Source organism: Coregonus clupeaformis, chromosome 24 (genome assembly GCF_020615455.1).
Source record: "Coregonus clupeaformis isolate EN_2021a chromosome 24, ASM2061545v1, whole genome shotgun sequence".
Taxonomy (NCBI): Eukaryota; Metazoa; Chordata; class Actinopteri; order Salmoniformes; family Salmonidae; genus Coregonus; species Coregonus clupeaformis.
In genome coordinates this window covers 31,517,587-31,542,946 of record NC_059215.1, presented here as the reverse complement: position 1 = coordinate 31,542,946, position 25,360 = coordinate 31,517,587, and the positions used below count along the sequence as shown (strand labels likewise).

General features: G+C 43.2%; 2 protein-coding genes across 2 annotated transcripts in view; one reads left to right on the top strand and one right to left on the bottom strand.

The window, feature by feature from the left end:
• Positions 1–1,227: 1,227 nt before the first annotated feature.
• On the top strand, positions 1,228–9,594 carry LOC123481816 (natriuretic peptides A-like). Its single transcript, XM_045206915.1, has 5 exons — positions 1,228–1,273; positions 1,482–1,603; positions 2,521–2,612; positions 2,712–2,824; positions 9,149–9,594. The coding sequence occupies exons 1-5, from the start codon at positions 1,228–1,230 to the stop codon at positions 9,283–9,285; spliced, it is 510 nt and encodes a 169-aa protein (XP_045062850.1). The 3' UTR covers positions 9,286–9,594.
• Positions 9,595–9,835: 241 nt separating this feature from the next.
• LOC121538302 (chloride transport protein 6-like) overlaps positions 9,836–25,360 on the bottom strand; it is a 61,056-nt gene continuing 45,531 nt past the window's right edge. Inside the window, exons 19-22 of the mRNA XM_041846179.2 lie at positions 19,581–19,737; positions 18,938–19,045; positions 11,529–11,654; positions 9,836–10,993 (exon numbers count right to left, since the gene is read on the bottom strand). Of these exons, the coding sequence (XP_041702113.2) occupies positions 10,913–10,993; positions 11,529–11,654; positions 18,938–19,045; positions 19,581–19,737 (472 nt within the window). The 3' untranslated portion in view covers positions 9,836–10,912. The remainder of the gene's footprint in view (positions 10,994–11,528; positions 11,655–18,937; positions 19,046–19,580; positions 19,738–25,360) is intronic.

Here is a 25,360-nt window from a genome sequence, read left to right as displayed (position 1 = left end):
AAATTACAGAATGCCTAAGTCATAGGCTCAGACTGAATAATCAATGAGGAAAATAATGAGTTGTGAAGTTTCCCTAAACCACCTTGGGATCCTATTCATAGGCCTATCATAAGCCAAATTGAGCCAGATGCTTATCAGTTGGGATGACCTGACCATACCCTACTAACTCACAAGAGACCTAGCAGGGTGACCCTCACAGAACAATCAAACCCCACAGAACAATACATTACTAGAGAAGCAAATAAAAACTACTTGGTGCTAAGTAAAATCACAAGGAATAAACCTCAAATTCGAGGTTTGCTTCAACACCGTCTTCGGCACTGCTATTGTTATTTCAGCACCATGGAAAGAGAACGCTCGGGATATAGGCTTTGGCTACCCCTCTGACTCGTCCAAACCTATTTTGGACGTGTAACTTTATACTTTGGTTCAATGGTTCCATGATTTCACAACGTTGACAAACCCATGACTCTGGCCAGACATGGATAGGACATGAGATATGGAGTCTGATATGGAGCACCCAAGTCTCATCCATATATCAGTGAATGCCCAACAACAGTCCCATTAGCAGATAATTCACATGCTTTACCATAATACTGATAGGAGGGCCTGGTAACTATTGCCACAACATGACTTATTCACAAGTAGACTATTTATTATTGACGACTCATAAATACCACCACTCAAGATGAATCAAGTCAAACATGGCCTCTCATAGGTCTCTCTCTCTTTTGGGCCATGCAAGATGATTAGGAAACTCCAAGAGAAAACACTATAAAGGGGGTCCACACACTCAAAGGAAGATATTCTACTTCTTTTAAGGATGCTTTAACCATTCTAAACTAGGCCAACATCAGTGTTTGCTCAGTTAAAGGTTTGGATTGTACACCATATAGACAGAGCTAAAGGTTATTGAATGTTCAATGAGGTACCTACAGGCTTTCTAGGACTATACCTAACACCGTACTTATTTGTGTATTTTTGCCTTGTCATTATGTCTTGTGATGTCTCTATGTATGTTATGTTTGCCAAGTAAGCCAGTATGATGCAATCAACATTCCCTAAAACAGTATTCTATTCTAACCTGGAGAAAAGTTTCATGAATAAACCCCCACTATATATAGACTAGCAGAGCATGCTTTTAACCCACTATGGTATATTTAGGGTTTGGAGCGAGAGCAATGCCAAGTATTTGTGTAGCGGATCCATTCCCGGCAAAGCACAGCTATGTCTGAGCGCAGGCCCCTAAGACTGATCCTGAGCCCTACCATGAGTATCCTCACACACACACATCAGTCACCAGCCAGCCGCCACTTAAAAGGACATTTTACCAGCAGCCTTATCAGACAGAGGTGTCAGAATGCACTTCAGACAATCCACAAAATGATGAGCCACTGACACCAGATCGTCTCCTCTGTGGGTGTGTATGTTTATTTCTAAGTGCCTATATAAGAGAGTGCCTGGCTAACAACCTGCCTTAGCACTAACAAACCACAGCCTAAATGGAATCAGGCATGCCTCATGGGGACTTCTGGTCTTGCTTTGTCAGCAGACGTTGATGGCAGCCCATGTGTTGGACAGACCCTACCAGGGATGTAGCTCAGTTGGTAGAGCATGGCGTTTGCAACGCCAGGGTTGTGGGTTCGATTCCCACGGGGGGCCAGTATGAAAAATAAAATATAAAATAATGTATGCACTCACTAACTGTAAGTTGCTCTGGATAAGAGCGTCTGCTAAATGCCTAAAATGTAAATACCCTGTCACACCCTGGCTCTGGGGACTCTATATGTTGAGCCAGGGTGTGTAGATTCTATGTTGGCCAGATTGGTTCCCAATCAGAGGCAACGAGTGTCAGCTGTTGCTGGTTGTCTCTGATTGGGAACCATATTTAAACAGTCTGTTTTCCCTTAGTGTTGGTGGGATCTTGTTTCCGTTTGGTTTGTTTCCGTGTTGGTTGTGTAAACCGTAGGACTGCACGTTTCGTTTGTTGCTTTGTTGTTATATTATCACTAAAGATAATAAAGTTCAAGTATGTTTGCAACTAACGCTGCGCATTGGTCTACTCCGTCTAACGATCGTGACATACCCTGCTAGTAATTTGGCCCAATTGAAGATAGGTAGCTACTAGTCCAGTCAGTTGCTGTAGGTAGGGCTCACTGATTATTTGTCCCTGGTAGAATTGATAATAAAGTTGTGTTGAATTGGATTGATGGATGGTTGTTGGCCTGGCAACGTTTGTGATCTAATAACAGCTAGTCAAAGAGAAAATGTCTGACCTAATATGCGCTCTTCAAAACCATATTTTGTGTACATTATCTAGAGTTTTATTGGAATGAAGGTTTCTTGTATTTGAAGGTAAATACATTTTGAATCGCCTTCATGTCAATGGCTTCAGGAACTTGTTTGTCTGTGATAGATGACCATAACAGTGCCCAGGATACTGCAACTAAATAAAGTCGTGAAATATTGTGACGTCCATGTCAATTCCCTGTTCTACCGAATCTACTGGAGAGATTTTAGGAGACCTTGGCTGCGGTGGCCATAGCAGAGGATCCTGCAGTGGACTACGAGGGCCCCAACCCAGAGCCCGAACACAGTCAGGCTAGCCCATGGTGGGATGTGGCCCCAGAGGACCCAGAGAGGCATCTGCTCTCAGACGTCCAGGAGCCAGCTGCAGAAGAGAGCTACAGCAGGGCCTGGAGTTAGAGAAGCCGACTGCAGGACCTGCTCATGGCCACCAGGAGTAAAGCTGTGTCCGGGTGCTTTGGAGTCAGGATGGACTGCATCGGGACACCGAGCTGCCTAGGCTGCAGTCCTAAAAGAGGTAGCTAGTACAGTCAGTTGATGTATATTCAGTACACAGAAAAACATATGTACTTGTTTTAACTTCAAAAGAAGAGTTACCCCCTTAAGTTATGTCAACTTAGTTGCATTATAAGATAAATGTTGATACAACTTAACAGTTGAAGTCAATGTAACTCTTTAAGTCGTGAACCACTCTTGTGATACTATTATGACACATGCTATTGTTATAGCAAGTAGAATAGAAAACATTTGTGGACTCAAGATTTTAGCATCAACTATCATCTATATCAGTGGTCCCAAACTATACTGAACAAAAATATAAACGCAACATGTAAAGTGTTGGTCCCATGTTTCATGAGCTGAAATAAAATATCCCAGAAATGTTCCATACGCACAAAAAGCTTATTTCGCTCCAATTTTGTGTACAAATTTGTTTACATCCCTGTTAGCGAGCATTTCTACTTTGCCACAAGAATCCATCCACCTGACAGGTGTGGCATATCAATAAGTAGATTAAACAGCATGATCATTACACAGGTGCACCTTGCTCTGGGGACAATAAAAGGCCACTCTAAAATGGGCAGTTTTGTCACACAACACAATGCCACAGATGTCTCAAGTTGAGGGAGCGTGCAACTGGCATGCTGACTGCAGGAATGTCCACCAGAGCTGTTGTCAGAGAATTGAATGTTAATTTCTCTACCATAAGCCGCCTCCAACTTCGTTTTAGAGAATTTGGCAGTACGTACAACCGGCCTAATAACCGCAGACCACGTGTAACCACGCCAGCACAGGACATCCACATCCGGCTTCTTCACCTGCAGGATCGTCTGAGACCAGCCACCCAGACAGCTGATGAAATTGAGGAGTATTTATGTCTGTAATAAAGCCCTTTTGAGGGGAAAAACTAATTCTGATTGGCTGGGCCTGGCTCCCCAGTGGGTGGGCCTGGCTGCCAAGTGGGTGGGCCTATGCTCTCCCATGCCCACCAATGGCAGCGCCCCTGCCCAGTCATGTGAAATCCATAGATTAGGGCCTAAGGAATGTATTTCAATTGACTGATTTCCTTATATGAACTGTAACTCAGTAAAATCTTTAAAATTGTTGCATGTTGCGTTTACATTCAGCCATGGGCTGATTTTTTCTTGGGCAGATGGTTGGGGGCCAGGACATAATTATAAATAATTTGTACACTGAACATTTACAGCAAGAAGCTCAAACAGATATAGTATTTGACAAAAACATAATTTCAAACCTTGATTACATTCAGATACGATAACATATGTCTCTGTATTTATGCGTGGGAATACTTAAATCACTTTGTGCTGATTTCCTGGTGATTATGGTCTTTTTTGTCCAACATTGAAAATTAAAAGAAACTTTTTAAAAACTTGGAGGGCCAAATCAAATCGCCCGCAGGCCGCCTATTGAAGACCTCTGATCTATATCATATATGTCCGGAGAATAATTTACAGGAAGTATATTGACAACATTTGTCTATGTTCTTAAATTGTATTAAAGGTGCTACACATAGGATTCTTTTGAATTTTTGCATTGCAATTTCAGAAAATGTCCATAATATATTGAGTGCTAATCGTGGAATGATAGTGTTTCACAGTATTATTTACCTGGCAGTGTTGTGATTGGCTGTGATAATACCTATTGATTTCTCCCGTCAGACCGGCATCTGTTGTCAAAATGGGAAAGCTGTTCTGACTTTGTGGCTGGGTTATCTTGTGGAAATCGCTCTATCATTTCCTGGTTGCTAAACTTCTACACTGTTCGCTCAATTTCAGTTTATGTGAGAAAACAAGCACTGAATAGTGTAGGGAATCATTGTACCATCTAAATCGCTGTGAAATATATTTACAATAAACAACAAATATCGTTTTTACAGCCGTTTTAAGCTGGTAGTCCACTAGCTTCAAACAACAGTTTTGGTCCACCAGCAGATGATGATATTTTATCTTATTTAAAATATATTTCACAGCGATTTAGATGTGTGCTTGTTTTCGCCCCTGTTCAGTCATGTGAAATCCATAGATTAGGGCCTAAGGAATTGATTTTAATTGACTGATTTCCTGATATGAACTGTAACTCAGTAAAATCGTTTAAATTTTTGCGTTTAGATTTTTGTTCTGTATATGAACTATTGAAGGCCACCATCTGTACTTAATTAACTTTGCTCCAAAATCTCTCAAGTCTCCAGACTTCGAAACCCTGAAAACTAGTAGCCCGGTAGTGTGGCTGCCTCCACACTTCCTGAGTATATCACCTAGCTCTTCTTCCCCATAGACTGCAAATGGCCATCATTACACATCCTAAAAACACCTTTCTGGGCAGTGGTGAAGTGAGCTAATAACATCCTAACACTCCTCCAAGGAGTCTGCAGTGCCTTCAGAGATGAGGTGCATCTCAATGAGCCCATGGCTGCTCTCATATCTTTGCTGGCCTTAAGCCACAGATTAAAGGAAAGCAATATGGTGAATGCCTACCACAACAAGGGTTTTGAAACACTGAGCCAAACTGAGCTACACCAAACAAAGCTCTACTGAGACGGCCTGGTCCAGCTCAGTTTGGTTGGGGTCGGCATGATTTTTATAATTTGTGTTCACAAGTCCAGTTGCTTTCACATCAGTGTTCGATGAAGTGGAGATGTGGTTGTGTGTAGGGTGTCTTGTGCCTAGTGACAACAGTACTGCTCACTCTATCCCTCCACTTCGACATGACAGCAGCAAGAGGACACAATGCTCAGACTACCAAGAAAAAACAGAAAATGACTCAACCCACTATTAGATTCGTTCTGCAATGGATCTTCCAAGGGAAAGGGGGAGGACTCAGGGCTTGTCAATGTACAACACATTCTGTAAAGCAGGAATTCTCTCTGCTCTCTAAAGTGGATGTCTGCTGTTCATGTTGCCTGTACATCAGCACAACAAGGAACAAGGGCATGGCATTGTAGGACTACTCTAGTCTAGTGTATAAGCATGGTGCTGGTTGTCTGAAGGGCTGAATCTTGCCATGATGTTTACTGTGAATGTGAAATGTTATTATAACTCAATATTTTTTGAAGTACCTCTGCAGCAAAAATGGCAGGAACTAGCCATAAGCTCCTCAGAGAGGCAAACATAACTCTTTGATATCCTAAAAAAACTACCTTTGGTGACATAGGGGTCTTCCTATAGCCTAGAACGATCGTTAGATAATGAACTGAGGGGGCTACGGCATTGGACAACACCAGAAAATATTAAAAATCTGTATAACAGCCACTTTGATACATGAAGTCAAAAATAACCTCAACCTGAGATAAAATATGTGATTCATTCATAACTAATTCAACAATTCTACACACAATGTGGAGTGTGTCTGGTGGGAATGTATTCTGACAGGCAGCGTGAATGGGACGCCAGTGTTGGTTACGCTAAAGCGAAGCCCTGTCACTCCAGTCTCACACTCATGTCAAGTTGGGTTACTCTTTATGAATTAGACTCCGGTAGTCTGCTTCAGTGAAGGATCACCACAGATGGCAACGACCCATTGAGAGAAGGTGCTACATTTTCAGGAGGAGCAGCTGTTCCGTGCAGGAACTAATCAAACACAAATGATGTGCCTGGCGACTTTTCTCCTTAACAGTGTCAGGATCACTTGTAAACCTTAAGTGGCACTGCAACTGACCCTTGTGGAACTCTGGTTAGACTCCTGGGCTTGTCAGTGACTGTTATCCCAGTGATAAGAACAGGTGCGACAGCCCATGGAATAACAACCCTGGGAAGATTTTTCCACTGTGGCGGAAGATTTGTCTGATTGGTAATTGGTAGTTTATAAGTGTGGGCTAGGTTCCCAGAGCCAGTCAAATGTGGAAAACTGGGACCAGGACCTCGTGCAATCCCTCTGTATCCGGCACATCAGAACACCTTACACAGCCAGCCTGACCATGCATGTCCTCATTTTAGTACCAGGCAACAGGGAGTCTTGAGTAAGTCTGGACAACTCAAGCATTGGAAAGGTGAAGTTGTGCACTATGACAATATATCTATATATACACTGCTCAAAAAAATAAAGGGAACACTTAAACAACACAATGTAACTCCAAGTCAATCACACTTCTGTGAAATCAAACTGTCCACTTAGGAAGCAACACTGATTGACAATACATTTCACATTCTGTTGTGCAAATGGAATAGACAACAGGTGGATATTATAGGCAATTAGCAAGACACCCCCAATAAAGGAGTGGTTCTGCAGGTGGTGACCACAGACCACTTCTCAGTTCCTATGCTTCCTGGCTGATGTTTTGGTCACTTTAGAATGCTGGCGGTGCTTTCACTCTAGTGGTAGCATGAGACGGAGTCTACAACCCACACAAGTGGCTCAGGTAGTGCAGCTCATCCAGGATGGCACATCAATGCGAGCTGTGGCAAGAAGGTTTGCTGTGTCTGTCAGCGTAGTGTCCAGAGCATGGAGGCGCTACCAGGAGACAGGCCAGTACATCAGGAGACGTGGAGGAGGCCGTAGGAGGGCAACAACCCAGCAGCAGGACCGCTACCTCCGCCTTTGTGCAAGGAGGAGCAGGAGGAGCACTGCCAGAGCCCTGCAAAATGACCTCCAGCAGGCCACAAATGTGCATGTGTCTGCTCAAACGGTCAGAAACAGACTCCATGAGGGTGGTATGAGTGCCCGACGTCCACAGGTGGGGGTTGTGCTTACAACCCAACACCGTGCAGGACGTTTGGCATTTGCCAGAGAACACCAAGATTGGCAAATTCGCCACTGGCGCCCTGTGCTCTTCACAGATGAAAGCAGGTTCACACTGAGCACATGTGACAGACGTGACAGAGTCTGGAGACGCCGTGGAGAACGTTCTGCTGCCTGCAACATCCTCCAGCATGACTGGTTTGGTGGTGGGTCAGTCATGGTGTGGGGTGGCATTTCTTTGGGGGGCCGCACAGCCCTCCATGTGCTCGCCAGAGGTAGCCTGACTGCCATTAGGTACTGAGATGAGATCTTCAGACCCCCTATGCTGGTGCGGTTGGCCCTGGGTTCCTCCTAATGCAAGACAATGCTAGACCTCATGTGGCTGGAGTGTGTCAGCAGTTCCTGCAAGAGGAAGGCATTGATGCTATGGACTGGCCCGCCCGTTCCCCAGACCTGAATCCAATTGAGCACATCTGGGACATCATGTCTCGCTCCATCCACCAACGCCACGTTGCACCACAGACTGTCCAGGAGTTGGCGGATGCTTTAGTCCAGGTCTGGGAGGAGATCTCTCAGGAGACCATCCGCCACCTCATCAGGAGCATGCCCAGGCGTTGTAGGGAGGTCATACAGGCACGTGGAGGCCACACACACTACTGAGCCTCATTTTGACTTGTTGTAAGGACATTACATCAAAGTTGGATCAGCCTGTAGTGTGGTTTTCCACTTTAATTTTGAGTGTGACTCCAAATCCAGACCTCCATGGGTTGATAAATTTGATTTCCATTGTTAATTTTTGTGTGATTTTGTTGTCAGCACATTCAACTATGTAAAGAAAAAAGTATTTAATAAGATTATATCATTCATTCAGATCTAGGATGTGTTATTTTAGTGTTCCCTTTATTTTTTTGAGCATTGTATATATAATATGCTATCATTGAACATAACACAACACTTTTGTATTATATCTTCTAAAACATTTTCAACAGTGATAATTATACAAAAATAAGATGGATACATTTGAATGATTTACAAAACAAAGGGACCTTTATTTTGAAGAGTAATGTCAAGGCACAAAACAGAGGTCTCTGCTTTATCTTTCCAAGGGACCTATGCTGTTTGCCTTGGGCTTGCTTTCCTACATTTGTCAAGCTTTCACAAACTTCTCAACAAGCTCAGAGCAATGCCTAAACCTCCACAGCAGATGTACTAAAAACAGGTGTGTCCATAATGTTATTTGGCAAATAAACAGTCCCTCTGGTCCCGACACTAGCTAAGCGTAGTGCATTTACCATTTGTCATACAATCTCATCTGATGGCATGTCATCTGCAGAGACAACATTTAGTGTGGATATAAAGTAGCATGATATATAAAAACCAGAGGAGGCTGGTGGGAGGAGCGATAGGAGGACGGGCTCATTGTAAAGACTGGAATGGAGTAAATAAGAATGGTATCCAACACATTAAATATATGGAAACCACGTTGACTCTGTTCCATTAATTCCATTCCAGCCATTACAATGAGCCCATCCTCCTATAGCTCCTCCCACCAGCCTCCTCTGATAAAAACATTGATTTAAAATAACAAGTGGGCTATGGCTAGGGTTGCAAAATTCCAGTAACTTACCCAAAATTCTCTGTTTTTCAGAAATCCTGGTTGGAAGATTCTTGGAATTACGCAGGAATAAACAGGAAATCCGGGAATCCTCCAACTATGATTTCTGGAAAACCAGGGAATTTTGGAAAAATGACCCTTACATTTTTAAACCCAAGCTATGGCGATGATACAAAGAATAATAACGTTTATTCCCAAAGTAAAATCGATCCATCTTGTTATAGACCAAATGTAATGCCATTTCATTTGATCCATTCATAGTACAATGTTCATTCCTTAAATAAAACATTTAGCAAAAAATATAACATAAATAAAACAAGGAATACTTAGTGTATAAATATGTGCCATCATGGTTTGTCATAATTTATTATCTTTACATCTATCCACACTATTTAGAAAAGCAAAGCTAACATATGGAATTGTATTAAGATGGTCATACCATGGATCATTTAGCTATTTCATTTGGAATTTTAGGACCCCTTTAGGTATAATTGTTTTTAAATATTTTTTATTTATTTTCATATAATATTGAATTTGGCCTTTACTACTATAGCCCATAGAAACTCATTGAATAACACGTTCATAAATGGCAAAAAATACAGTAAAAAATAAATACGGTTTTGAAGTGTCTGTCCTATATCTAGGATATAAGAAAGCTCCGAAAATATTTTTGTTGGCACAAAACTACCTCCATACTTCCATTCATTTGTATGAGTTACCTTCAGACGATTCCTGTGACACTTGTGGTTGGGTCGTAGAGCAAAACGGAGAACACCATTGTGTTCGTGAGAGTTTGTTGGCCAAACCATTCCGACGCTATAGACGTTTTCATGAGAATACCAATTTTCAGGATGTCTCATGGTCTGACAAACACAGCTGTAGCTCGGCCACCTTCGACCGCAGATGCGGAACGCCCGACATAGGCTGATGTGGTGGATTGTTACGCAGCCCATGCAAAAAACCTGATATCTCTAGTTTAACCTGACAGATTTTGATGGGGATTATTTTGTTATGTTACTTAGATTAGCGCACGGGTGCGCCAATAGACTCTTAAGGATTAATACTGACAAACAAACATCCACCCTTCTGTCTAGAAAATATGCTGAGCCTTCCTTGGCCCAGCATATTTAGTCAAAATAACACAAATTAAATGAATAAACCTTGGTCAATTCCATCCAGTCTTGACATACACCATCTTCCTCAGTCCTCTCAAACACTCTCATAACCTTGTTGCCTGAATATTTGTGAGAATAACTGTCTGCTGTTAAGCTTTATATACACAAGTGCAATTATGTATTTTTGTGTTAATGTAGCTCCAAACATATCCCTTGATTAGAAATGGTCCCTAATGTGACATCTTGATCTCTTGATAAGCCTACTTTGATCGAAGCCCTGGCGGGACAGTGAAATGGTTTTAGTGCAAATATATAGAATAGTACATTTAAATATACAGTAAACATAACAAAATTAAAACATACAGTCAGAAATCTAAACAAAAGTGCTACAGTGATAAAGATGATAAATCGTCGGTCGGTTGATAAAGCATGGAAACTTGTTGGGACACGGGGTATGTCTTGGGGTGAAGGAAGGCTCCTCAGCAGACGAAAGTCACCAGCTTTCATTACAAGGGGTGTGTGCCTATTGTCTCATACAGAGAATGGATGCCATGCGGTTGTGTGTGTGTAATGGATAAGACATGGAAAAGCATGGTACAGGTCCAGTTGAAGGGAGGATTGTGTCTCAAGGACAGCAAGACGTGGGCGGCTCTTGTCGGCTTTAAAGACTGGATTCTGGAGCTCAAATGGTGATGTAGTGCTGTCTGAGTTTCACCAAAAGGAACTTGTGGGTTAAATTGTGTCGTGTGATTATTCCCACAATCTGAAAGAGAAGGTTCAGAAAGCGACATCATGGAGCAAATTGCTTCCTCTACTCTAGACAGACTCTCAAAAATAATTAATTAGCTACAGTAGTTCATTAAGAAAGCAATTTCTCTGCTTAGTGCGTCTATGCAAAAGCAAATTCTAGAGCACATTTTCACAGACCAAATAAGTGGCTTTAGTCACTTGAAGCTGCATTTATGTCTGAGAGAATGTTGATAATTCATACCGGTTTAGATTTGAACAATATAGACATTTAATACATACTGCGTCACATACTTGAAATTAGTTTATGGTGTGTCTTGTCTTTATGATGGGTTGTATTCATTAGGCACCAAACAGAAGGAAACAGACTTAAACAAGGAGGGACTAATTGAACTTGTCCAACAAGAAACACTCCTTTCTCTTTTCCATTGCAAAACGTTTGGCTACAGTGTTCACTGATGAATACAACCCTGTCCACAGAGAGGAAACAGCAAGTTGAGGAATGGGTCTTAGAGGAATGGGTCTTAATTACCATTTGCAGTAACACTCACCTCTCCTACAGCGTTGACCACAGGCAGGTGTCGGAGGCCCATGGTCCTGAACAGGTTAAAAACTTGGGACACATGCGTGTTTGGGGACACTGTGTAGGGGCACGGGTTCATGTATGGGGTGACGTCCTGAAAGGGAAAGATGATCACTTGTTAAAAATAAATGTCAATTTTATGTTTGAAGTAAATTGTCCCTTTTACGCATTTTCCATTGTATTGACTCCATAAAGAGTTGTCACACATCCATAATGATTGACTAGGTCATACCACTATAATGTGGGGGTGTAAGTGCAGTGTTAGCTGTAGATGTAATATTTAGTATTTTATTAGGATCCCCGTTAGCTGTTGCCAAGGCAGCAGCTACTCTTCCTGGGGTCCAAAAAGAGATAAAACATAACATCATTCAAAACATTATGCATAATATAAATTTACAATGCTCCATTATTACATTACAATATTACAATACTACATTACATTACAAAGAATAGTGTGTGGGTGTGTGTGAATTTCTGTCTCTTCACAGTCCGTGTTGTGCCGGGAGGTGTTTCATCTGTTTTTTAAATCTGATTTTACTGCTAGCTTGAGTTACAGTGCCTTCGGAAAGTATTCAGACCCCTTACAGCCTTATACTAAAATTGATTAAATCGTTTTTCCCCCTCATCAATCTACACACAATACCCCATAATGACAAAGCTAAAATTGATTTTTAGAATTTTTTGCTAACTGAAATATAATATTTACATATTGACCCTTTACTCAGTACTTTGTTGAACCACCTTTGGCAGCGATTACAGCCTCAAGTCTTCTTGGGTATGACGCTACAAACTTGGCACACCTGTATTTGGGGAGTTTCTCCCATTCTTCTCTGCAGATCCTCTCAAGCTCTGTCAGGTTGGATGGGGAGCGTTGCTGCACAACTATTTTCAGGTCTCTCCAGAGATGTTTGATTGGGTTAAAGTCTGGGCTCTGGCTGGGCCACTCAAGGACATTCAGAGAATTGTCCCGAAGCCACTCCTGCGTTGTCTTGGCTGTGTGCTTAGGGTCGTTGTCCTGTTGGAAGGTGAACCTTCGCCCCATTCTGAGGTCCTGAGTGCTCTGGAGCAGGTTTTCATCAAGGATCTCTCTGTACTTAGCTCCCTTCATCTTTGCCTTGATCCTGACTAATCTCCCTGTCCCTGCCGCTGAAAAACATCCTCACAGCATAATGCTGCCACCACCAAGCTTCACTGTAGGGAAGGTGCCAGGTTTCCTCCAGATGTGACGATTGGCATTCAGGCCAAAGAGTTCTATCTTGGTTTCATCAGACCAGAGAATATTGTTTCAAATGGTCTGAGAATCATTAGGTGCCTTTTGGCAAACTCCAAGCGGGCAGTCATGTGCCTTTTACTGAGGAGTGGCTTCCGTCTGGCCACTCTACCATAAATGCCTAATTGGTGTAGTGCTGCAGAGATGGTTGTCCTTCTGGAAGGTTCTCCCATCTCCACAGAGGAACTCTAGAGCTTTGTCAGAGTGACCACCAGGTTCTTGGTCACCTCCCTGACCAAGGCCCTTCTCCCCTGATTGCTCAGTTTTGCCAGGCAGACAGCTCTAGGAAGAGTCTAGGTGGTTCCAAACTTCTTCAATTTAAGAATGATGGAGGCCACTGTGTTCTTGGGGACCTTCAATGTTGCAGAAATGTTTTGGTACCCTTCCCCAGATCTGTGTCTCGACACAATCCTGTCTCGGAGGTCTACGGACAATTCCTTCGTCCTCATGGCTTGGTTTTTGCTCTGACATGCACTGTCAACTGTGGGATCTTATACAGTAGGGAAAAAAAGTATTTAGTCAGCCACCAATTGTGCAAGTTCTCCCACTTAAAAAGATAAGAGAGGCCTGTAATTTTCATCATAGGTACACGTCAACTATGACAGACAGAATGAGAAAAATAAATCCAGAAAATCACATTGTAGGATTTTTTATGAATTTATTTGCAAATTATGGTGGAAAATAAGTATTTGGTCAATAACAAAAGTTTCTCAATACTTTGTTATATACCCTTTGTTGGCAATGACACAGGTCAAACGTTTTCTGTAAGTCTTCACAAGGTTTTCACACACTGTTGCTGGTATTTTGGCCCATTCCTCCATGCAGATCTCCTCTAGAGCAGTGATGTTTTGGGGCTGTCGCTGGGCAACACGGACTTTCAACTCCCCTCCAAAGATTTTCTATGGGGTTGAGATCTGGAGACTGGCTAGGCCACTCCAGGACCTTGAAATGCTTCTTACGAAGCCACTCCTTTGTTGCCCGGGCGGTGTGTTTGGGATCATTGTCATGCTGAAAGACCCAGCCACGTTTCATCTTCAATGCCCTTGCTGATGGAAGGAGGTTTTCACTCAAAATCTCACGATACATGGCCCCATTCATTCTTTCCTTTACACAGATCAGTCGTCCTGGTCCCTTTGCAGAAAAACAGCCCCAAAGCATGATGTTTCCACCCCCATGCTTCACAGTAGGTATGGTGTTCTTTGGATGCAACTCAGCATTCTTTGTCCTCCAAATCCAAACACGACGAGTTGAGTTTTTACCAAAAAGTTTGGTAAAATGTTGGTTTCATCTGACCATATGACATTCTCCCAATCCTCTTCTGGATCATCCAAATGCACTCTAGCAAACTTCAGACGGGCCTGGACATGTACTGGCTTAAGCAGGGGGACACGTCTGGCACTGCAGGATTTGAGTCCCTGGCGGCGTAGTGTGTTACTGATGGTAGGCTTTGTTACTTTGGTCCCAGCTCTCTGCAGGTCATTCACTAGGTCCCCCCGTGTGGTTCTGGGATTTTTGCTCACCGTTCTTGTGATAATTTTGACCCCACGGGGTGAGATCTTGCGTGGAGCCCCAGATCGAGGGAGATTTTCAGTGGTCTTGTATGTCTTCCATTTCCTAATAATTGCTCCCACAGTTGATTTGTTCAAACCAAGCTGCTTACCTATTGCAGATTCAGTCTTTCCAGCCTGGTGCAGGTCTACAATTTTGTTTCTGATGTCCTTTGACAGCTCTTTGGTCTTGGCCATAGTGGAGTTTGGAGTGTGACTGTTTGAGGTTGTGGACAGGTGTCTTTTATACTGATAACAAGTTCAAACAGGTGCCATTAATACAGGTAACGAGTGGAGGACAGAGGAGCCTCTTAAAGAAGAAGTTACAGGTCTGTGAGAGCCAGAAATCTTGCTTGTTTGTAGGTGACCAAATACTTATTTTCCACCATAATTTGCAAATAAATTCATAAAAAATCCTACAATGTGATTTTCTGAATATTTTTTTCTCATTTTGTCTGTCATAGTTGACGTGTACCTATGATGAAAATTACAGGCCTCTCTCATCTTTTTAAGTAGGATAACTTGCACAATTGGTGGCTGACTAAATACTTTTTTCCCCCACTGTATATTTGGGTGTTTCAGTGAAACGTAAGTGAGGGAGGCCCCGCTCTCTCGCTTTCCCAGATGTTTAGTTCATTTCATTCCGATCTCCTTTGCATTATTGTAGCCATTTTCTGTAGCCTGTCAACTATGCGTCTGTCTATCCCTGTTCTCTCCTCTCTGCACAGGCCATACAAACGCCTCACACCGCGTGGCTGCTGCCACTCTAACCTGGTGGTCCCTGCGCACACGACCCACTTGGAGTTCCAGGTATCCGGCAGCCTCTGGAACTGCCGTTCTGCGGCCAACAAGGCAGAGTTTATCTCAGCCTAAGCTACCCTCCAGTCCCTCGACTTCTTGGCGCTGACGGATACATGGATTACCACTGAAAACACTGCTACTCCTACTGCTCTCTCCTCGTCTGACAATGTGTTCTCGCATACCCCGAGAGCATCTGGTCAGCGGGGTGGTGGCACAGGAATCCTCATCTCTCCCAAGTGGACATTCTCTCTTTTTCCCCTGACCCATCTGTCTATCTCCTCATTTGAATTCCATGCTGTCACAGTCACTAGCCCATTCAAGCTTAACATCCTTATCATTTATCGCCCTCCAGGTTCCCTTGGAGAGTTCATCAATGAGCTTGACAAGTTCCTTTCCTGAGGATGGCTCACCCCTCACAGTTCTGGGTGACTTTAACCTCCCTATGTCTACCTTTGACTCATTTCTCTCTGCCTCCTTCTTTCCACTCCTCTCCTCTTTTGACCTCACCCTCTCACCGTCCCCCCCTACTCACAAGGCAGGCAATACGCTTGACCTCATCTTTACTAGATGCTGTTCTTCTACTAATCTCACTGCAACTCCCCTCCATGTCTCCGACCACTACTTTGTATCATTTTCTCTCTCACTCTCCTCCAACCCTACTCACTCTGCCCCTACTCAGATGGTAATGCGCCGTCGCAACCTTCGCTCTCTCTCTCCCGCTACTCTCTCCTCTTCCATCCTATCATCTCTTCCCTCTGCTCAATCCTTCTCCCTCCAATCTCCTGATTCTGCCTCCTCAACCCTCCTCTCCTCCCTTTCTGCATCCTTTGACTCTCTATGTCCCCTATCCTCCCGGCCGGCTCAGTCCTCCCCTCCTGCTCCGTGGCTTGACGACTCATTGTGAGCTCACAGAACAGGGCTCCGGGCAGCCGAGCGGAAATGGAGGAAAACTAGACTCCCTGCGGACAAGGCATCTTTTCACTCCCTCCTCTCTACATTTTCTTCCTCTGTTTCTGCTGCTAATGCCACTTTCTACCACTCAAAATTCCAAGCATCTGCCTCTAACCCTAGGAAGCTCTTTGCCAACTTCTCCTCCCTGCTCTCTGTGGATGACTTCGTCAACCATTTTGAAAAGACGATATCCGATCCTCGTTTGTTAAGTCAAATGACACTGCTGATCCTGCTCACACTGCCCTACCCTATGCTTTGACTTCTTTCTCCCCTCTCTCTCCAGATGAAATCTTGCGACTTGTGACGGCCGGCCGCCCAACAACCTGCCCGCTTGACCCTATCCCCTCCTCTCTTCTCCAGACCATTTCCGGAGACCTTCTCCCTTACCTCACCTCGCTCATCAACTCATCCTTGACCGCTGGCTATGTCCCTTCCGTCTTTAAGAGAGCGAGAGTTGCACCCCTTCTCAAAACACCTACACTCGATCCCTCCGATGTCAACAACTGCAGACCAGTATCCCTTCTTTCTTTTCTCTCCAAAACTCTTGAGCGTGCCATCTTTAGCCAACTCTCTTGCTATCTCTCTCAGAATGACCTTCTTGATCCAAACCAGTCAGGTGTCAAGACTGGTCATTCAACTGAGACTGCTCTTTGTGTCACGGAGGCTCTCCGCACTGCTAAAGCTAACTCTCTCTCCTCTGCTCTTGTCCTTCTAGACCTGTCTGCTGCCTTTGATACTGTGAACCTTCAGATCCTCCTCTCCACCCTCTCCGAGTTGGGCATCTCCGGCGCGGCTCACTCTCGGATTGCGTCCTACCTGACAGGTCGCTCCTACCAAGTGGCGTGGCGAGAATCTGTCTCTGCACCACATGCTCTCACCACTGGTGTCCCCCAGGGCTCAGTTCTAGGCCCTCTCCTATTCTCGCTATACACCAAGTCACTTGGCTCTGTCATATCCTCACATGGCCTCTCCTATCATTGCTACGCAGACGACACACAACTAATCTTCTCCTTTCCCCCTTCTGATAACCAGGTGGCGAATCGCATCTCTGCATGTCTGGCAGACATATCAGTTTGGATGACGGATCACCACCTCAAGCTGAACCTCGGCAAGACAGAGCTGCTCTTCCTCCCAGGGAAGGACTGCCCGTTCCATGATCTCGCCATCACGATTGACAACTCCGTTGTGTCCTCCTCCCAGAGTGCAAAAAGCCTTGGCGTGACCCTGGACAACACCCTGTCGTTCTCCGCTAACATCAAGGCGGTGACCCGATCCTGTAGGTTCCTGCTCTACAACATTCGGAGAGTACGACCCTGCCTTACACAGGAAGCGGCACGGGTCCTAATCCAGGCACTTGTCATCTCCCGTCTGGATTACTGCAACTCGCCGTTGGCTGGGCTCCCTGCCTGTGCCATTAAACCCCTACAACCAGAATGCCGCACCCCGTCTGGTGTTCAACCTTCCCAAGTTCTCTCACGTCACCCAGCTCCTCCGCACACTCCACTGGCTTCCAGTTGAAGCTCGCATCTGCTACAAGACCATGGTGCTTGCCTACGGAGCTGTAAGGGGAACGGCACCTCCGTACCTTCAGGCTCTGATCAGTCCCTACACCCAAACGAGGGCATTGTGTTCATCCACCTCTGGCCTGCTGGCCCCCCTACCTCTGCGGAAGCACAGTTCCCGCTCAGCCCAGTCAAAACGGTTCGCTGCTCTGGCACCCCAATGGTGGAACAAGCTCCCTCACGACGCCAGGACGGCGGAGTCACTCACCACCTTCTGGAGACACTTGAAATTCCACCTGGGATAGGATAAAGTAATCCGTCTACCCCCCCCCCCCCAAAAAAAAAAAACATATTGTAAAGTGGTTATCCCACTGGCTATAAGGTGAATGCACCAATTTGTAAGTCGCTCTGGATAAGAGCGTCTGCTAAATGACGTAAATGTAAATGTAAATATGCATGTTGTTGATATTAGCCTTATGTGTACATTTAAGGGCCAGATGTGCTGCTATCTTCTGGGCCAACTGTAATTAGCCTATGTCACTCTTTGCCTTGACCATATAACTGGGCAGTAGTCCAGGTATGATAAAACTAGGGCCTGTAGGACTTGTTTGGTTGATTGTGATGTTAAGAAAGCAGCGCTTTATCACAGACAGACCTCTCCCCATTTTAGCAACCGTTGAATCAATATGTTTTGACCATGTCCGTTTACAATTTAGGGTTACACCAAGCAGTTTAGTCTCCTCAATTTTCTCAATCACCACATTATTCACTACTAGATTTAGATGAGGTTCAGGGTTTAACAAATGATTTGTCCCAAATACAATGCTGTTAGTTTTCGATATATTTAGGACTAGCTTATTACTAGCCACCCATTCTAAAAATGACTGCAGCTCTTTGTTAAGGGTTGCAGTGATTTACTTGCCGTGGTAGCTGACGTGTATAATGTTGAGTCATCGGAGTACATAGACACATAGGCTTTATTCAATGCTAGTAGTAGGTCATTAGTAAAAAAGGAGAACAGTAGAGGGCTAAGACAGCTGCCTTGAGGAACACCACACTCTACCTGGTTTACGTTAGAGAGGCTTCCATTAAAGAAAACCCTCTGTGTTCTATTAGATAGGTAGCTCTCAATCCACGATATGGCAGATAACACATGGTTTTTCAGCAACAGATTATGATTGATAATATCAGAAACTCCACTGAAGTCTAACAATACAGCTCCTGTGTGATGGACGGGGTTGCACCACTATCATGTGGGGGTGTGGGTGCAGTAGTAGCTATAGATGTGTGATGGACTGGGTCGTACCACTATCATGCGGGGGTTGAGGAGGGCCAGGTCCAAGTCGTGGATGTCTGGGAAACGGGGGTAGTCCTCCGTCATCTCAGCGTATGACAGTCTGGGCTGCGTGGCACTCTATGTGGATGCACAGACATACAGTCAAAGAGAAAAATGCACAAATACAGACACACAGACACTCCCACACTTCCTCTCTCCCCTAGACACACTGACTAACTCCTGGGTCATATTCATTAGTGCATAGCACACAGTAGCAAAACGTAGCAAAACGCTTTGCAACGGAGAACAAAAACAAGTTTCTTCCATTTGGTGCCTAATGAATACTAGGGCTGGGAATTGCCAGGGACCTCCCAATATGATTTATCACGATACTTAGGTGCCGATACTATATGTAACACTATTTTATATATTGCGAATCGATACTCTGATTTTATTGTGATTCGATGTTCAAGAGGAACAAGAGAGCCATGAGAAAAAAAGTTTTGAGCAGTCATTGAAATAAAAGTGCTGAAAACATGTTGGCTCACCATATAAAAAGATTAAAATCAAGATAAGATTAAGATAATCTCGTAATAATCTATTGTATAAATGTTTTCACCCATCACTAACGAATATGACTCTTTTGAGGAGTGTGTTGGGTTGGGACACTAACCAACTGGTTCTCTGCGTAGCAGACGCCACGGATGAGCAGGTTGACCAGCTGGGACCGCAGGATGATGCCGTGGAAAGTCAGAGGTCGGAAGCGCTCTTCCATGGTCCACTCCTCGCTAGGGGACTGGTCTGGATACAGGTTAGGGTAGGGCACGTGTCTGGAAAGATACACACAGACACAAACGTCAGCACAACATTTTCTCCAAATAAAAACACCAGACTGACTCATCACAGTTAATGGGAAGTAACTATGTTTTACCTGCTTCTCCTTCTAAACATGCTTTATAATTAAATAGAGGATGGGTCATTACCTGGTTTATGACTGCAGTAATGGGATAAAGACGTCAGTGCTAAGATATGGTTATGACTTCAGTGGTTAGAACATACCATAGTATCTGTTTGGACACATCACCTAGTAGTCAAGCATTGTGTGTATGCTAGGTAACTGCACTCTTCTCGGGAATGGGAAGGTATGGGCATCTTCGCATTTCTCACGGGAAACGAGGAAGATGTACCGATGTATACATTAAGACCTACATTAAGACCTAGAAGCCATATGTTTTCATATTGACCAAGCCATAAAGTAATCATATAAGGGTCATTCCACCAATTCTGTGCCTTTTAAGAAGTGTAACTGGAAAGAAATTATAATACTTGATTTCACCTAATTTTAACATTCTGTCATAAAGAGCACATGTTCAACTTCATAAAAAACACATTTCCCCATCTCAAGAGGTTCAATAAAAAAAGTAATATAGTAGTTTCAAGTTTCATTTGTCACATGCACAAGTACAGTGAAATGCTTAACTTGCAAGCCCTTCCCAACAGTGCAGTATTGAATATCAAAATAGTATAACAAAAATAAAACAGAAGAAATAAGAGAGGAAGAAAAAAAAAAAAACGATATACAGGGTCAGTGCTAGTACCACATTTACAATGTGCAGGGATAATGGAGTGTTTGAGATAGTTATGTACATGTAGGCAGGGATTAGGAGAAAGTGACTGGTAGCAGGATAAATAATAATAATAGTAAACAGTATGGCAGCAGCATAAGTGGTGGGTGGGTGTGTATGTAAGTGGGTGTTGATTAACAGAAAATCGTTTTAGCAGAAGGGTAAGTGTGTGGCGTCAGTAATTAGTGTGTGGGTGAGGGTGTATGTGAGTGTGCGTATGTGAGTATGTGTGTGTACATGTGAATAAGAGTGACAGTGAAGGTGTGTTAGGGCTGTGGCGGTCATGATATTTTGTCAGCCGGTTATTGTCATGTAAAAGATGCCAGTCTCATGGTAGTTGACCGTTAAATAATATAAACACACGTTTAGCATCTCCAGGCCTCAAGGCGTACACGCTGCATACAAGCCGCTGATGTGCGCCTTCGTAACATCTACATTTAAAAAAGTATAATAAATCAATTTAATATACACCATAAAAAAAAATCCATTGTTTATTTTAGTCAGATCTAAAGAAACATTATGATATGAAGAAAATGTATTTCCGAAGAACAGAATACGAGTTGGCCTACTGTATGTCAACTGGCTATGCCCCATGCCATAGGCTGTAGGCTTGTTCATTCAGCTGACAAGATATGCTTATAAGTCCCGTGCCATTATTTTATATTATATTATTTTAAAAGAATATAATTGCACTTAGCTGAATAAAATAGAAAGGATATTTTTCCCATTCCGGAGCGAGTGCGCATATGAAGGGACTATGTTGAGCTAAAACGGATCATTTGAAACAGGTCCTATATGCTAGATTTAGAGTTATTTGGCAACTTTAGTTGTGAATGATACAAACCTTAGAGTGTCTTAAAAATCAAAACATATAAGGGCTGCATGATGCGACTATAGGCTATTGATGATTTGAGAAAGTCGCAAAAAAAGCTTGCGCTCTGTTCCTTGCCTCAGCCTGCACAACTGTTCTCTCATCAAGTGATCATATTTTCACCCATCAGACTATTCTCAATTTAATCTCGTCTTTACTAATATGCTAAATGAGTTTCGATTTAGAATGGCCCATTATCAAATGGGCAGGAACAGGGGCATGTACTCAAATAGCGAATGGAGGCCGCGAGCTTTCTCGTCAGTCAGTTTTTCGATGATGCCTGGTAGGCTACTTCAGTTTTATAGCGGAGCTATGCTTAATATGAGCAGCTGAGAAATAAATATAAGAACACTTATTTCACGCCACGCATCAACCACTGTTTGAGGAACATGCTCTCGCTGCCCGACAGGTGATATTCCGCCCAAACTCTTTATGCCATGGGCTCTCTAACCTGTTCCTGCAGCTACCCAGTCCTTAATTTGGGAAACTAAGTGAAATCTGTTTGGGAACATTGCAGTAACATGTTTTCGCAAACAAAACATATTTCACTAAACTGTTGACAGCCCCTTTGCACGCTCAAGAAAGGAATAAAGGAGAGCGAGGAGGAGATGGAAACGCATGGTGGTGAGATATTCTGTATAGCTGAAGGTAATGTTCCACCCAATTAATTATGAAAATATTTTTAAAAATCCCAAAATATTTTTGGGAGGAGTATAGGCTAGACCAATTATGTACCAAAGACATCTTAAATCAGTTTTGTTTTATGTGTCCCTGCCATGTGTAATATGCGGTAGGCTATGTATTGTATAAGGCGCAATCATAATTCAGGTTTTTTTTCTGGCTTGGGCTCATAAGCCTATGCGTATGTATAAGCTCTAATATGCGTATGGGTGTATTGAATTAATCATCACCTTAGAAAGCGCTGTCCATTTAGTTGTGTTAGGCTTTGAAACAACATCACAACGACCATGTTTTGCACTCAGTTTCAACCTGCTGATGAACTTCTTTCTTCAAATTGATCACAGTAAGTTGAGTTTTAAAAGCAGGATTCTGTTTTGATGATAACTGTTTGATGTGATTTTTGATGGCATTTGCATTGATGTCAGAGTAGTTAGAGGGGCAATAGAGCCCTGAGTACCAGGCCATTAGGACCTGATGGTCATTAGCAAGTTAGGTACTACAAAAGCATGCCCAGAATGCATAAAAGGAGATTACCGTGACAGTCTTATGGCCAGGAGATAGAAGTTTTTAGGAGTCTGTTGGTCTGAGCCTTAATGCACTGGTACCACCTGCCGGAAGTGAGCATGAAGAACAGTCCGTGTCTGGGGTGGCTGGAGCCATAGGCAATTTTTCGGCCCTTTCTCAGACACCGCATTGCATGTGCATCCTGAATGGCTGGGAGCTCACCCCCAGTGATGCGCTGGGCCATCCGTACCACTCTCTGTAGGGCCTTTCGGTCGAAAGCGGTGCAGACGGTTATACAACCAGTCAGGATGCACTCGATGGTGCAGCTGTAAAAGTTCCTAAGGATCTGAGGGGCCATGCCAAATCGTTTCAGCCTCCTGAGGGTGTAGAGGCGCTGCCATGCCTTCTTCACGACTGTGCTGGTGCTAAATCCTCAGGGATGAGGACACCGAGAAACTTGGACCTCTTGACCCTCTCCACTGTGGACCCGTCAATGCGTATGACGCCTCCTGGAGACCATATTGGAAGATTCAATTCCTCCGACAACACCAGCTGAGTGGCTACCCCAAGCTGCATGATAACAGAGCCTAAAACGAGTTGATTCATCACCATGGTACATTTCTGTTCAGTATTTGGCTGCTCTAACAAGGCAGGAAAGACAACAGATTACCCACAATCATGACACACCAAGGAGATAAGACTCAAGAACTGTCAAAAAAGCTAATAAATATTTTTGCCAGTCAAGACCTGAACCCAGTCAGCTGTCAGTACAGGGTCTGTTCCGATCATTTCATCACTGGTTAGTCTGATCGATTTAGAGTTTAGCTGTTATGCTAACCAGGTGTTGACAACAGGACTAAGTTACCCAACATTAGCTAGCTAAATAGCGTGTAGTCTAGCTATTAGCATTAGTTTCTCTCATAGGCTGCGCATGAGTTTCAAGTTTTAGGGAAGCTATTTTTTCCACCATAAAAATTAACATTTATAATAAAGCATTGCATGCATCTATCATCACATTTGCAGACTAATGTAAACCTACTATTCCTAATGTGATGAGTAGATTGGACAGTCATAATTTAGGCTCTTAATATAACTCAGTCTAATCACTGTGCATGGCTCAACGCATAGTGGCATAGGCCTACAGGCTATATCAGAGATGTTTCTTTTCTTTCCTTTGCACAGGAAAAATGTGGCCTTTGATAAACACATTTAATAATAATAATAATAATAATAATAATAATAATAATAATATGCCATTTAGCAGATGCTTTTATCCAAAGCGACTTACAGTCATGTGTGCATCAATTTTTACGTATGGGTGGTCCCGGGGATCGAACCCACTACCCTGGCGTTACAAGCGCCATGCTCTACCAATTGAGCTATAGAGGGCAATGCAATTCTACTACACTGGAGACATTAGCAGAATATTTTTTTATACGACAAATCATGGGGTAGCCTAGGCCTTCTCTGCTGACACTGACAAACAGATCAATAAAAACGACCTTGTCTTGAATGCAAGCATCTAATCTAGGCCTACGAAAAGGGGAGACACAAATTGTACAATATGACGTCTATCTAGCCTGGAGGAGGACATTATTGTCCAAAAAAACTCCAGTGGCACTGACCCAATGATAATTTGTTGAGAACTTTATTCATAAAGAGTGACAATGTATGGCCATTACAGCATAGAACAAAGGCCTTAATGGGATAGGACAACCTGATGTGTTGACTATTGGTTCATCCAGCCCAACAATAGATTTAATCTTTATATGACACTAAAACACCTGAATTAAACACAACCAATCAAGAGCCCTGATGCTGTAGGTTCACCAGCTAACCTCTATCAGGACACCCATGTCGACTGGATTCCCACTGTGAAGATGAGCAATGCTGCAGCAGCATCAGTTTCTACTTCTACTACTTCGCCCATTTCCAGATATGAAAGGAGACATCCCTCAGTTAGACAAAATGGTTGTCATATGCTGTGCCTTGGTCAATCTGAATGATTCTGTTGTGCCATTTGAGTAGAGAGCACCTTCCCCTTGTCGTCATGACAAAAGTGCCCCCTTAAACCGAATGAAGGGTGTAGCAATAACTGCTGATTAAACAGAAACACAGTTTCACAGTAACTTATGTACACATGTATGAATAAATACATTGTAATTTGGAACATGTAAAATACTATTGTTTATGATATTGTACATATACTTTAATAATAGTCTATATTGTTGTATTGTGTGTCATCTCTGCTTTGCCTTGCCTCATTGAATAAAAATGTATTTCTTATAGCCTAACTATTCTTTCTTTCTTTTACAATTTAAACACAAGTAGCGTAGACAATGTAATAGTTGTGGTAGTCTTAGGCAAACCATCTTCATTATCACAGTGGCACCTCCAACTGGCATTGAACTTAGTAGTAGTTGTATGTTTTAAGATAAGGATCCCATCATCTCCTGCTTCCAGACATTTCACTAGGGTTGGATTTGCACAAAACAATTTCATATCAGCGCAAGGCATGTACAAAATCGAGTATAATGATTAGCCTAATATACATTGTCTACTGGTATCATTTTATAATTGAAAACATATAGCTCAACAATATGTAAACAATGTGTGAGTTAAGCTATTTTCTGCTTCAGATGCATAATGTCAAGGGGTGCATTGCAAATGCCCATAATGCTAATGCTGTCATACTGTAGGCCAGTGGTTCCTGACTCTGGTCCTCAAGTACCCACAACAGTACACATTTTTATTGTAGCCACGGACAAGCAC